The sequence below is a fragment of the Dermacentor variabilis genome, chromosome 2 (assembly GCF_050947875.1).
Source record: "Dermacentor variabilis isolate Ectoservices chromosome 2, ASM5094787v1, whole genome shotgun sequence".
Lineage (NCBI taxonomy): Eukaryota > Metazoa > Arthropoda > Arachnida > Ixodida > Ixodidae > Dermacentor > Dermacentor variabilis.
Window position 1 is genome coordinate 49517567 of NC_134569.1, and position 13987 is coordinate 49531553.

The 13987-nt window shown below is 46.2% G+C and overlaps 1 protein-coding gene across 4 annotated transcripts in view; it reads left to right on the plus strand.

Moving 5' to 3' along the window:
- The window catches only part of LOC142571809 (insulin-like growth factor 1 receptor), a 216552-nt gene that overhangs the window by 175764 nt on the left and 26801 nt on the right, over positions 1-13987 (plus strand). For all 4 annotated transcript variants that reach the window (XM_075680435.1, XM_075680437.1, XM_075680438.1 and 1 more), the window contains 3 exons: positions 2431-2495; positions 3929-4071; positions 4637-4701. In XM_075680435.1, the coding sequence (XP_075536550.1) occupies positions 2431-2495; positions 3929-4071; positions 4637-4701 (273 nt within the window). The remainder of the gene's footprint in view (positions 1-2430; positions 2496-3928; positions 4072-4636; positions 4702-13987) is intronic.

Here is a 13987-nt window from a genome sequence, read left to right on the forward strand (position 1 = left end):
AAAAAGTTCGTCAGAGACACTTAAGACTGCTTACGTGTGGGAATGCGAAAGCATTATAGTTCCTTTGGTGAAGTGTTTCTTTCCATGCATTCCTTGATCGTGTAAGCTCTTGCCTTCATTCTAACTGCTTCTCAGTAAAGCCAAATCAAAACACACCAATCCTTGAATGCGCTCGCTTGCCCGCAAGAAATTTGTCACTCGAATGATCGCTCAGCAGAATTCAGTTGGACATTAATGCTTTTTATTTTATACACTCATGACATGGCGCCACCTCTTCCCCATTGGCTGTGGCGTCACGGGCCCAATGACTTGCGCACTAGGCACGCGTTTAGTCAACCAGAACCGTGGAGCTGCCGTGACGTTAGGGAAGTGTGCTCGTCTTGCACCCACCCCGGAGGACCGGGTTCAGTTCCCACCCAGACCGAAACCTAGCTCATATTATTTTCAAAGCCATTGATTTACTTTGTTTACAGGAACCTCCCTGAGAAATTTGACATCAATCTGAGCACTTTCGACGTGTGTTTACTCTGCCCATTTTTGGTACCACTGCTTGCTGGCGCTGCTAATGCCACTAAATTTTCACGTGATAGGGTGTATACTGCTTTTGCATTGAAGAAAGTGAAATCATTTTTTTTACCGGTTCATACTTTCCTGGAAAACATTACCTTTCTTCACCACTGTTCAGTACGTGGCCAAACTGCGATCGTACGATTCGTTTTCTGGGCCACTAGATCTCACGTGAACAAGACAAGGTGTACTAAGACACGCAGCGCAATTGAGAGCAGTAGGCGCTTGCCACGGCAACTTTCAAACGATACTCGCCCTCCCATGTCATCTGAAAATACTGTCACCTACTCAGTTTCCTCTTCCGCTACCAGCCAATCTACTGGTGGCTCTTTGCAGATGGCACTCACAGCTATTGCTGCCAATCCTATTGCGATAAACATCTTCACCCATCTGTTCCACAGCTTGTTTGACGTAAATCCTTTTGGAAGCGTACTGCACACTTTTAATAAGCACTAACCCAAACGTGCCATTGTTTGCTGCTGCATGCAGCTTCAAGTGAGCATCATGTTTCACTCTGGCGGCATCGTAGGCATCAAATTTAGGCGTTGCATGACAGCTCAATTTCATTTCGGTTTCGCATTGCTATCTTAAAACACTATGCAATATGAGAATGACAACATGCATCTGGGGTCGCTGGGGCACCACTAGTTTGATGTGCCTCCGCGTTTGTATCCCCGATTGGGCACGTGAAAGTTCTCATGAAAATTCTGTACTTGAAAAAGCTGCGGACTCGGGCTGAATTTGAGGAGCGCAAGCGTAAGCTTGCTGCAAACGGGACAGTGCGCACCAGGACTGCTCTGGCCCCACCAGCTCTGCGTGCGTCGGCGTCTCATGCTGCAGCAGTTTGCACAACATGTGATGTTACATAGATGTCAACTACCGCAGAATCTGTCAAATTTTTTAGGGACTGTTTATCATATGTTTTCCCAGTTAGTACATATGTTCTTGCATTTCTTTCCAGAATGTGTGAATGAGGTTCTATTGTATTACAGTAGACACTGTTTCAGATGAACACAAAGCAGTGTTGGAAATTTGTCTTGTCGAATGTTCAGCCTAGCAGGGGTGGGATATATCTATGGTAAGGTAAACAACTGTTCAGCTTCTCAGAGAACTTACCTTAACAGAATTTGAACACCATGGAGCAAGAAACATTTAGTTGAAGAAAGCTCCACTCTCCAGCATGGCCAGACAAGATAACAAGCACTTTGGCGAATTCTGAGCAGCTGCATGTTTGTTGGTAGAACCTTGCTGCCACGGATTGCACTCTGCTAGAATGCCCTGATATCGACATATTTTGGCCATCATTTCATTCTCCAATTCCTCAGGCATCTTCTTACTAGTAGTTAGTCACAGTTGCGGCATTTGCTTCCTTTGCCCTCATGAATACTTCATAATAAAAAACAAAAATCTTGCCCATCAAGAAATACCACCTTGGCGTTTCACTGAAGTGTAGCGTGGTTGAACACTGAGTGAGTGTAATTGGTTGTTGCATTGTTGTTCAGGGCTCCAGAGATGTGTACAGTGTGGTAAGCTGTTAAAGGGAACGCTCTAATGTGAACACTGCTAGTGCTGACTGATGCTATGTCAGTGCACTGCACAGGTTTGTAGAAAGGTGCCAGAGCCACCAATCACTTATGATCTGCTGCAAAGTTGAGTGATTATAGACTTATTGGAAGAGAAATTTCACATGCGCTTTACACACATGCGTTTCTTCCCTCTAACAGTGGACCACAGCGCACATGCGCTGAAAGTTTTTGTGTATACATACAGATTTTACGGACCCTGCTTTCGTTGTTGTTGTTTTGTTGTGGACCTTTTGTTATGTCTTACTAACATTGTGAAAAAAAAAAATCCTTCATGCAGACGAAACCCAGAGGTTCCCAATGGGCTTCTTTACTCTTCGACAAACCCGGAGTATGTCAGCTCAGGTAGGTACTAAAAACAATTGTCGAAATATTTAGCAAAGCTTTTGTGCTGCTGACATTGTAAGTCCTCTGTTGCGACTAAAGTATTACCATAGGCATTATGTGATCTATATATATAGAAGGCTGTATTAACCACAGAATGCATGAAGAACAAATCAAGTGTGTGTCTAGTGAACAGTGTGCAGGCTGCAGTAAGCATTTCTACTGCATGCATCAAAAGGTTTAATTCAATTTATGGAAAATAAAACATTTTTATGGAATTTATGGAAATAAACAGTCAGTGCCATGTCACATAACAAATTCCTGATATAAGGAGCATGGTCTTAAGTACCAGCACTGACTTCACAAAACAAAAGACTGAAGAAGGGAGAGACACACCAAGTGCTACACAACTTTCAACTGAAGTGTATAGAAAGAAACAAGAAGCTTTCGTACACAAAAACACAGAACCAGCCAAAAAGCACCGCATTATGCATTATCATGGGGTTTGCCTAAAATCCATCTCTTCTTTTAACACTGATACCGACGTCTGGCTTTCGCACATGTCACCACTGCAACGTGCAGGGTCCTGAATATTTGGCTGCGCGTATTCAAAAAAAAAGAAAAGGTTCTCACTCCCTGCTGCACTGTTCTTGCTCAAATTTTGCAGAACGATCGAATTTTGACGTCGACTTTGTTTAGTATAACACTTGGCACGATTAGTCGCCTGTTTTTTAAAACAAAAATGAGAAACTGTTTTCATCTATGGGAAAACTGGCATCTGAAAAGCCGGCCCCGGCACCGACTTGTGTCGCCACCTGCCATCATCTGCAGAAAGCAGAGCTTCAGGGGGGCTGCCACATGTTGCCCACTCCTGGAACAGGCGACTGCCCTCCCTGAAATGTGGCTTTCTGCAGATGACGTCAGGTGGCGACACAAGTTTATGCTTGCACCGCCACGACAGCAGCTTACATCCCCATAAGTGCAGTGACATTTTCAATTTTTTTTTCCTAAAAACCAGGCAGTTAACTGTGTCAATCGTTATACTAAATGAAATCAATGCCAAAATACGACCGTTCTGGAACATTTGAGCAAGAACAGTGCAGCGGTGAGCGCAAAATCTTTTTTTTTGAACAGGCGCAGCCAAATATTCAGGACCCTGTATGTAATATGCCTTGGCTATCTCCCTTGTCTTCGTGTCATGATGCCTAACAGCACTGTGGTTCTTTGAAACTATGACTGGCATTCACACATGGTGCAGTGCTGAACCAGATATGGACAAGGCGGGCGTCTTAAAAAATAGCTGTGTTACCGTAATCACATGTTTAGACAGTGCCCAGTTTGGCTGATATAAACCAACTGTATCAGACCAGCAATGCCTGTTTTGTATGATTGTCCATTATAACCTGGCGTGAGTGAGACATTCACTTGTCTTCCCCCCTGCTCTCCCACTGCAGTGTATGAACCAGATGAATGGGAAGTGCCTCGCGAGTCCATTCAGGTGGTGAAAGCACTGGGCCAGGGCTCCTTTGGCATGGTCTACGAAGGAATCATCTACAACCTGAAACCAGACAAACCAGAAACCAAATGTGCCATAAAGGTGAGCATCCTTTGCTCCTCTGCACGCCATGCTCTTAGAGCAGTGTTTTCAGAGGCAAATATATCTGTCAAATTGGAAGTTCAACTGCAGTAGCGGGTAACATGAGACTGACTTCGAGTGACACTGAGGCAGATGTTGATTACTTGCTCAAAGGAAAGTTCATTGAGTAATATGTCACCTGTTTTGGTGACTGCTGCGTAATAACCTTGTGTGGCCACCATTTGCACAATATGAGCATTCTTTGAAGGCCCATGTGTAGGCAGGCTGTAGGTGGAACACAGTGAAATGAGGCTTTCCTAGGTGTGCATTAACGCTATCAGGGTTCCTCAGAAGGAAGATTGTTTGGGAGTCCTTGACATATACATGTAGTTGCACATATTGTGTTCAGGTAAATGCTCAGCGGCATTCTACCAGATGATGGCATGTTCTTAACCTGGGCCCATATTCTCAGCCAGTCACCCCCTTTTGGTGACACTTTCACTTCTGGGTGACACGACATCCGGTCTGCTCTTTGTGCAAAGATGGACTTGTAACCCTACCTTTTGTTCCATCGCTTCGTTTCCAGACGGTCAATGAAAGTGCCACGATGCGTGAACGAATAGAATTCCTCCAGGAGGCATCTGTGATGAAGTGAGTATAGCTATCTTTGCTTCACTTGCTGCTACTTTCTTACATCAGCATCTGCATGTAAAACTACTTATGGCGAGAATTTCCTAGCACCATACTCAAGTGACCTAAAGCATATGGCATGAAGATACTCTATACAATGAGAACGCATAAAGATCAAGTCCACAATGAGATCTATGTAGCGTCTTCACTCCCTAGAGGCAAATAAAATGTATTACCACATTTTCTGATTAGCTTAAAGTTATTACAGCTGTAGCTGTTACGAGCTCACTCCACTAATATATTCAATGTTTGCCTCTGGCACCGATGTTTGCTGCAGGGATCCTAAAGTGTTTTGCAAGAAGAACTCCAAATTCAAACTTTGGTGCTATGGAGTGGCATTTAGACGTTTTATCTCTTAGCCACTCTGCTGATAAGAGTCACTCTGCTGATAAGAGTATGGCATCTAGAGAGCAGTCACACTGCCAGCTGCCATAATTGGTTGATGCAGCAGCTCCTCAGTTTACCTCTAAACCAGCACCAAAGTGAAAGGACTTAAAAGGGCTCCTGAAACGGTTTGGACAAATTTTGTAGACGCGTAGGGTACCGCTAAAGTTAATTATCCGCACCACAATTTGTGTGAAGCGTCTCATATTAAGGGAGCTACGGACAATTACAAGTTACCCTCCTCCATAGGCATGCATTTTCTCCTCGACTCTTTCGCCAAGTGGTCGTGGCTAAGCTCCACCTTCACTCGCTCTGCATCTTGATTACACGTCGTGTTTTCTAGTTCGGGTTGTCTAGGAGCAAGTGCGCGAAGCCTCTCCAACCTTTCTACCAGCTACTTGGCAGTCAACCCCACGGTGTAAGCAAGAGCTGTTGAAGCAGTGTGCGTTGCGAGCATTCTGTTGCAGCGCCAAATGTGTCTGGTATTGCGGTAACCACAGGCGAGCTGGACGTTTCGACGAATGGGTGGAGGCTTAAACTCAAGCTGATGAAGGAACTTTAGCATAGACATACGTGAGTGGCCTTACCGGTCTGCACGGTACAGCCACCTGGTGGTGCAGAACTTAACCAGCCAAACAAAGAGCTAATATTGCCCTAACCAAGTGTAAAACATTTTAAACATTTACAAAAACAACGTTTTAATGATTACACTCCTGCGAAAAATTTACACCAGCAGCAAAGAATACACGTCGCTACTGCTACTGTGTTTGGTTGAGCTCTGTGCCACCATGTGGCTGCACCGTGCAGACCATTCGCGTTAGTGCTTTTGCTTATCCCATGAAACGGTACGGTCAAATGGCCAGGCTTAGTCTCCTTGCGCTTGCGTTTACCCAAATACTGTACTCATGAAACGCAATTGTGGTAGCAATCCTCCAGTGTAGGCGGCCACAAACGTGCAAATCCTGGTGCTGATCGGATAGTGACAGTCCGGTGCGCTGCAGCCACTCCGCTCGTCTGCTGCCTTGCAGAGGGACACGATGTCGCAGCTTGACATATTGTCAGTCGCTACCGTATTAAATCGACTCGAATGTAAGTCGACCCCCCCATATCGCGTGACAGGGGAAAAAAAAAACACAAGAGAATGCCCGAGGGCGCATTCGATTACGAAAATTTATTAGTAGCTGACATGGTCACTGGACTACTCGTCTTCACTAGTGCTGCCATCGTCATTGTTGCTACGGTCCCACAGCGCGTCGTCATCCAGCGAAATTTCACATTTGGCAAACGACCACACCACGACATCTTGTGGAACAGCAGCCCACGCCGAATGCACCCAACCACACGCAGCCGTCAGGGAGGCTCTTTTGACAAGTCCGGTTGGCGTAATTTCGCGGTCTTCTGCCGCCAGCCACTCGTACTCACGGTGGAGCAACTCCTCGCAGGGGCGTCTGCGTCAGCAGGCGTTTGGTGTGTTGCGACACCACGTACCCGAGCACACGAGGGTTGGACCCTCCCGCGTTTAACCGTGCGTGGCTTAGCCGTGTCCAGGGAAAAGGGAATCCTGGGGGTTGAGCCGATGCCGGGTGTACGGACCTTTAAAGCCCCCCGGCGGAGGCAACACACCTCTTTGGCCTCTGCTTCACGTAGACGGCACCCCCGGACTGACCCACCCGGGGGAAATCGGTAGTTGCCTTTTCCTGTTTCTCTCTCCCTACTACCTTTGTCTTTCTCTTACTTTTCATCTCTCCTGTCTTCTCCTAGCTTCCGCTTACTTCCAGTTTTTCCAGGCAGCAGGGGTTAACCTTCTGTGAATAGCCAACCTAGGTTATTTCATATTTGGTTATAGTGGTAATGTACAGCTGGCGTTTGCAGGCAGTGTTTCACACGCCCTGCAGCGTCCCCTTGTAGGACTCCATGGTGGGTGGCTGGCATTACTGCCGAAATTACAATCTTTTATGGCTACTTCCTTTCCCCCACTACCTGATTGCTCCCTGAAGAGGGGGTGCACCGATGATGTCTTAGTTTTTTGCCCGTCAAAAAGAAACCTTCCCTCGCTTCCAAGTAGTCCACTCCGAAAAACCAGACAAACCCGTGCGAACAATCTCTCCATTCCTCGTTTCTAAGTCTCTCACCCAAGTTCTTGGTACAGGTTACAAAGCATCCAAAATGGCAAGCGGTCATCTACTCTTGGAGCTCCACAACAAGAAGCAATATGAAAAGCTACCCAATCTTGTATCATTTGGCGACGCCAAAGTAACAGTAACTCCGCATCGTACTATGAATACCACCTGTGGTGTACTCTCCGATGATGATCTCTTGGAGCTGACAAGCAGAACTCCTGGAGGGCTTCAGTGAGCAGAACGTCATCAACGTTAAACGAATTAAGATGAGGCGTGACAATAAGGAAATACAGACCAAACACCTGCTACTCACTTTTGGCACAAGTGTTCTGCCCGAGTCCATCAAGGCCGGGTATATCAAGCTTCGTGTTTGGCCATACATCCCTAATCCCCTGCGATGCATTAAATGCGAGCGTTTCGGTCACAGCTCACAGAGCTGCCGGGGCCGCCAAACCTGCGCGAAATGCAGGGCTAATGAGCACACCTCTGAATCTTGTGTAAACTCTCTCCACTGCGTAAACTGTGATGGGGAGCATGCTGCATACTCGCAGTCGTGCCCATCTTGGAAGAAAGAAAAGGAAATAGTTACAATTAAAGTAAAAGAAAACATAAGTTTCAAACAGGCACGCAGGCGGGTATCCTTCCTGCCAAAGCACACCTTTGCCGATGTGGCGCGTCAGGGGGCAGCGCCACAACGGTCTCCGGCGGCTGTCCGACCCACACCTAGTGAGGCGGCAGTGACGCCATCCGCGCCCCCCCTGGCGGCTGCAGCTAACGCTGCTACGCCAACCCAGCAGACGGGGCCATCAACCCCAAAGGTGGGCGCAGCCGAGGCTGCCCCAACCTCCCCGGCCCCTTCCAGCGCTGGCAACAGCCGGCGCAGCCAAATCCCTTAGGGAGCCCCATCTACTTCCGGGCTGGTGGGCGCAGGAGTCTTGCCTTCCAAGGCAGGACTCTCACGGAAATCTCGCTCGCAAGAGCATGTGTCCGGCGCCTCACAAGAGGCAATGGACACAACACCTGTCCTCACGGCGCGCCAAGCGCCTAAGGAGCAGCGAGGCTCCCTCGAACGCTCCAGAAAGGGCAAGAGCCCGATTACAGGGCCTCGAAAGAGCTCTGTAATTTAATCTCTGAAATCTCTGTAATTAATACTTCTGTTTCTGTACACACAGCACCTATTTACTACCAACATGGATACACAGATAATTCAATGGAACGTCAGAGGTCTTCTTAGAAACCTTGATGATGTGCAGGAACTTATCCAAAAACACAATCCAAAAGTGCTGTGTTTACAGGAAACACACTTAAAAAACAAACACACAAACTTTCTCCGACAGTATATAACTTTTCGAAAAGATCGCGATGATGCTGTCGCATCATCGGGCGGTGTTGCCATTGTCACTCATAGAAGTATAGCGTGACAGCATTTACAGCTGCAAACGCCCCTTGAAGCAGTGGCGGTTCGAGTTGTCCTACTAAACAAACTCATCACCATTTGCTCGCTTTACATACCCCCGCATTTCCAACTCAACAAACATGAATTTCAGTCCTTGATAGATCAATTGCCAGAACCTTATGTTGTTCTTGGCAATTTCAATGCGCACAGCAGCCTGTGGGGAGACTCGTATCGATGCGCGAGGTCGTCTCGTTGAACAATTCCTTTTTTCGTCCAGTGCGTGTCTGCTGAATAAGAAGACACCCACATATTATTCTCTCGCACACAGAACATTTTCTACAGCACACAGCCTAGTTTCCCCGTGTATACTGCCTGAACTCGAATGGGAAGTTACTAACAATCCTTACGGGAGCGACCACTTCCCCATACTGCTAAGAACACATAAAGAAAACGAATGTCTACCACAGGCTCCTAGGTGGAAGATCGATACAGCCAACTGGGAGAAGTTCCGAACTCTCACCAGTATCTCACGGAATGACATGTCTTCTTTAGGAATTGATGCTGCTGTGCAGTATTTTACAGCCTTCATTATAGATGCTGCATCTAAATACATATCAGAAGTAAATGACTTGGCATGTAAACGGCGTGTCCCGTTGTGGAATGACGATTGTAGGATTGCTGGTAAGAAACAAAAGCAAGCGTGGGGGTTGCTACGCGCTTCTTCCACTGCAGAGAATCTAGTCAACTTTAAAAAAGTAAAGTCCCAAGGCAGGAGAACCCGCCGACAGGCCAGAAGAGAAAGCTGGCAGAAGTTTTTATTGAGTATTAACTCGATAAAAACAGATGAGGCCAAAGTTTGGAACAGGGTAAATAGAATTAGAGGGCGACAAACATATTCACTCCCTCTGGTAAATACACAGGCCGATACACTGCAAGATCAGGCAGACTCACTTGCGGAGCACTTTCAGAGCGTGTCAAGTTCAAACCATTATTCGCAATCTTTTATCAAATATAAACAAATAGAAGAACGTAAGCCATTAACAAGAAAAAGTGGAGAGAATGAGCCTTACAACCGTCCTTTTAGTATTGCCGAATTGAAAGCTGCCTTGAGCGCATGCAAGAGCTCCGCACGAGGATCTGATAGAATCATGTATCAAATGCTCAAAAACTTACACAATGATACGCAAGTTACACTACTCACACTTTTCAACGCCATCTGGGATGCAGGGTACCTTCCAACCGCGTGGAAGGAAGCCATTGTGGTCCCTGTTTTGAAACAAGGCAAAGACCCTTCCTCAGTGGCAAGTTACCACCCGATAGCCCTCACAAGTTGCATTTGTAAGGTGTTTGAAAAAAATGATAAATCGGCGACTCATTCATTTCCTTGAACAGAGCAAAATGCTTGATCCTTATCAGTGCTGCTTCCGAGAAGGGCGCTCCACAACCGATCATCTCGTACGTGTTGAAGGAAATATCCGGGACGCATTTATACATAAACAGTTCTTCCGATCGATATTTCTCGATATGGAAAAGGCGTATGATACAACGTGCTGTTACGGAATCTTAAGAGACTTGTTAGAAATGGGCATCCATGGTAATATGCTTAACCTAATAGAAAGCCATCTGTCCAATCGTACCTTCCGGGTAAAAGTCAGCAATGTACTTTCACGTCCTTTTACGCAAGAAACGGGTGTACCCCAAGGAGGCGTGCTCAGCTGCACGCTCTTTATCGTGAAGATGAACATGCTTCGTGCTTCATTACCACCGGCCATCTTTTACTCTGTCTACGTGGACGACATTCAAATAGCTTTCAAATCTTGTAACCTCGCAGTCTGCGAGAGACAGGTACAGCATGGCCTGAACAAAGTGCCATTGTGGGCGGACAAAAATGGATTTAAGATCAATCCTAACAAAAGTTCTTGTGTTCTTTTTACAAGAAAGAGAGGCCTGATCCCAGATGCTTGTTTAGAACTATGTGGACAACAGATACCTGTAAACAAAGAACACAAATCTCTAGGTGTTATACTTGACTATAGACTCACTTTCGTCCCCCACATTAAGCATCTTAAAGAAAAATACCTGAAAACAATGAACCTAATGAAACTTCTATCCCAGACTACGTGGGGTAGTGACAGGAAGTGCTTAATGAATCTCTATAAGAGCCTCATTCGTTCACGATTAGATTATGGTGCCGTGATCTATCATTCTGCTGCCCCGAGTGCGCTAAAGATGCTAGACCCTGTTCGCCATCTAGGTATCCGCTTAGCCACGGGCGCTTTCAGGACAAGTCCCGTTGAAAGTTTATACGCAGAATCGAATGAGTGGTCACTTCATCTCCAGAGAACATACATCAGCCAAACATATTTTCTGAAAGTCCACTCTAATCCTCAACATCCGTGTTATAATACCGTTAACGAGATGGCATATGCTACACTCTTTCATAATCGTCCCTCCGTAAGACAGCCTTTCTCGCTGCGTGTGAGGGAGCTTAGTCATGAAATGCATGTTCCACTCCTCGAGCTTCGCCTAATGCATCCAGTCAAGCTGCTACCTCCTTGGGAGTGGCAGCTGATACAATGCGATATATCTTTCATGCATGTTACAAAACACGCTCCAAAGATTAAAATCCAAATGCATTTCCTGGAACTCCAGCACAAACACTCTTGCACAGAGTTCTACACAGACGCATCGAAGTCACACGACGGGGTGTCCTATGCAGCCGTCGGTGCATCCTTCTTGGAAACCGATGTACTGCATCCGGAAACTAGTATCTTTATGGCTGAGGCCTACGCACTCCTGTCGGCCGTAAAGCATATAAATAAATCAAAACTCCAGAAATCAGTTATATATAAAGACTCCCTTAGTGTTGTGAAGGCCTTGATGTCTTTCTGTAACCACAAAAATCCGGTAATTATTGAATTCTAATCCGTACTGTGTAAAGCATATATATCTAGCCAACATGTGATTATATGCTGGGTGCCTGGACAAGAAAGAGAGGGGCATCGAGGGTAACATTCTAGCTGACCAGATGACCACATCAATTTCATTGCATGCAGTTAATCCTACTGCTTCGGTCCCTGTCACAGACCTGAAGCCTTTCTTAAGAAGGAAACTGCAAAACCACTGGCAATGTATGTGGTACACAGAAGTAAATAACAAACTGCACGTGATAAAGCCACAGTTAGGTTCTTGGCCCTCCGTAACAAAATCGCGGCGAACAGATGTCCTATTCTGTCGCCTCAGAATAGGACACACATTTGGCACGCATAACTTTTTACTCACTGAAAATGATCCTCCAACCTGCGGTAGATGAGGGGAGAGGCTGACCGTCCTCCACGTCCTCCTGGAGTGTTGGGCAGCCGAATCTGAGAGAAGGAAACATTTTTCCCTAGCATACCGGCAGCACATCCCCCTACATCCCATAATGCTACTCAGCCCAGAACCTTTATTTGACACCAACACAGTCCTAAGTTTTCTGAAAGATATTGTCTTGCATGTTGTTAGCCCCACATGTTTGTAGCGGGTCCTCTCTTCAGAGGATGCCGCTGTGATAGCTCTTTCGTATCGCACATGCCTCTAGGCCCTTGTGTTTCAAGGGCTCTGGCGAGGCAGCAGTGCTCCAAGTAATTTTACCATCTCATATATTTGCAATTTTGCATCATACTTCTACGATGGATTTTAATGTTCATAGTAGTTGTGATTAGTCATCGCCATAATTTTATAGCACATAGATTTTACGCACTTTACAGCGACTATTTTTAGGCCCCTTTACAGCCAAGTCACATCTTCTTCACAGAACTCATCATTCCACTGCGAAATCACTAACACTGTCTTGGCACTCTTTGGCCATATCTGGCCCTTGCGCCACTAAACCACACACATTCATTCATTCATTCATTCACGGCAGAGCAGGCCTTTAAAAGGCAAAGGTCCAGGCTTGTTTCGTGACCATGTCGCACTTCACTGGCAGGGACCAATCGCACAGCATTTCAGCGACGTACACCGCAACCTTAGCCTACAGCTCTGGAAAGCGTCCAGACTTCAGCACGTGGAAATTTTTCACTTGCCGTCACAGGTGAAAATTTCGCTTCGCTGCAGTCGCCACTCTCGCACCACCCGTTCAGAAATGTCGAACTTGCGACCTGCTGCGCAGTGATTTGTTTATTCGGCGTAAAGGATGGCAGCCCTATTGAACGCTGCTGTGAACGAGTGCCGAATGATTAGTGGGCCTGGAGCACTCATGACGACTGAGCAAGCATAGAAGTAGCACATAGCCGGCAGTCAAGTGGAACACGTCAAACCAATGCCTTTTATCAAACTATGGAGAAAGCTAAGTGCAACAGGGAAAGAGAAACCCGCGAGCGGTGTCTACTCTTTCATGAACTACCGATAGTTTCCGCAAGCGCCGCAGTTCTGAGGGTGCCGCCACGAATGGGAACAGAGGCACTTCCATCAACTATCGACACCCACCTTTAAGTGTTGCGTGCACTCATGCGTGCACTGTAAAACTCTCAAAAATGTTGAGAAACGCTTCCGGAAAGTGAACAAACATGCAGGATAGCGAAAAGCTACAGGTAGGGCCATAGAGCAAACATAAAATTGTAGCTACGTTGTACCTCCCGTTGGTCTTGCTTTTTTGGCGGTGCCATGTTTTGGTTTCGATTGTAAGTCGACCTCCCCCACTTCAGATTTTCAAATTTTAAAGAAGTGGTCGACTTACAATCGTGTAAATATGGTACATTTGCAGCCCACAATGCAACAAAGGTGAATCATGGTGCTCGCGAAAAGACCGAGACCGACACTGACCGCGGAACTCTCGTCAACATGTAGCACATTGTAACATAAGCAGACGACACTTGCTGTGTGCCGGAAGTCTTTGTGTAGTGAGTGTTCTTGTGCATTCTCTTTATGTTACTTTCTTTTATAGAAACAAGTTAACTAACATTCCAACTATTACGAACAACATCTGTTCACTATAGAGTTGGAAAAGTTATCGATGACGTGCCCTGGTCAGCCAATCAGATAGCTCGCCCTACTAGCGTCATTAGGGCAAATTATGTCAAATGGTTAGGGGCGGCTGAAAATTCAGCCGAGCGGTATGCTGCGTTCGGCAGCAATGTACATTTTTAAAACCTTATAATAAATTACACTCCTTACGTGGAGCACTTAGATGCGTCAATTAATGATCAGAAGGACCTACTCTAGCGACTCAGTACATTTGTATAAAATAGTCAAAATCGTTTTAGGGTCCCTTAAATGAAGCCAGCTGTAAAATACAAAAGGCAGGAAGGGAAAGAGGAGGTAGGAATTATCCATGTCTTTTCCCTTCATCTACAGGGAGGCAACC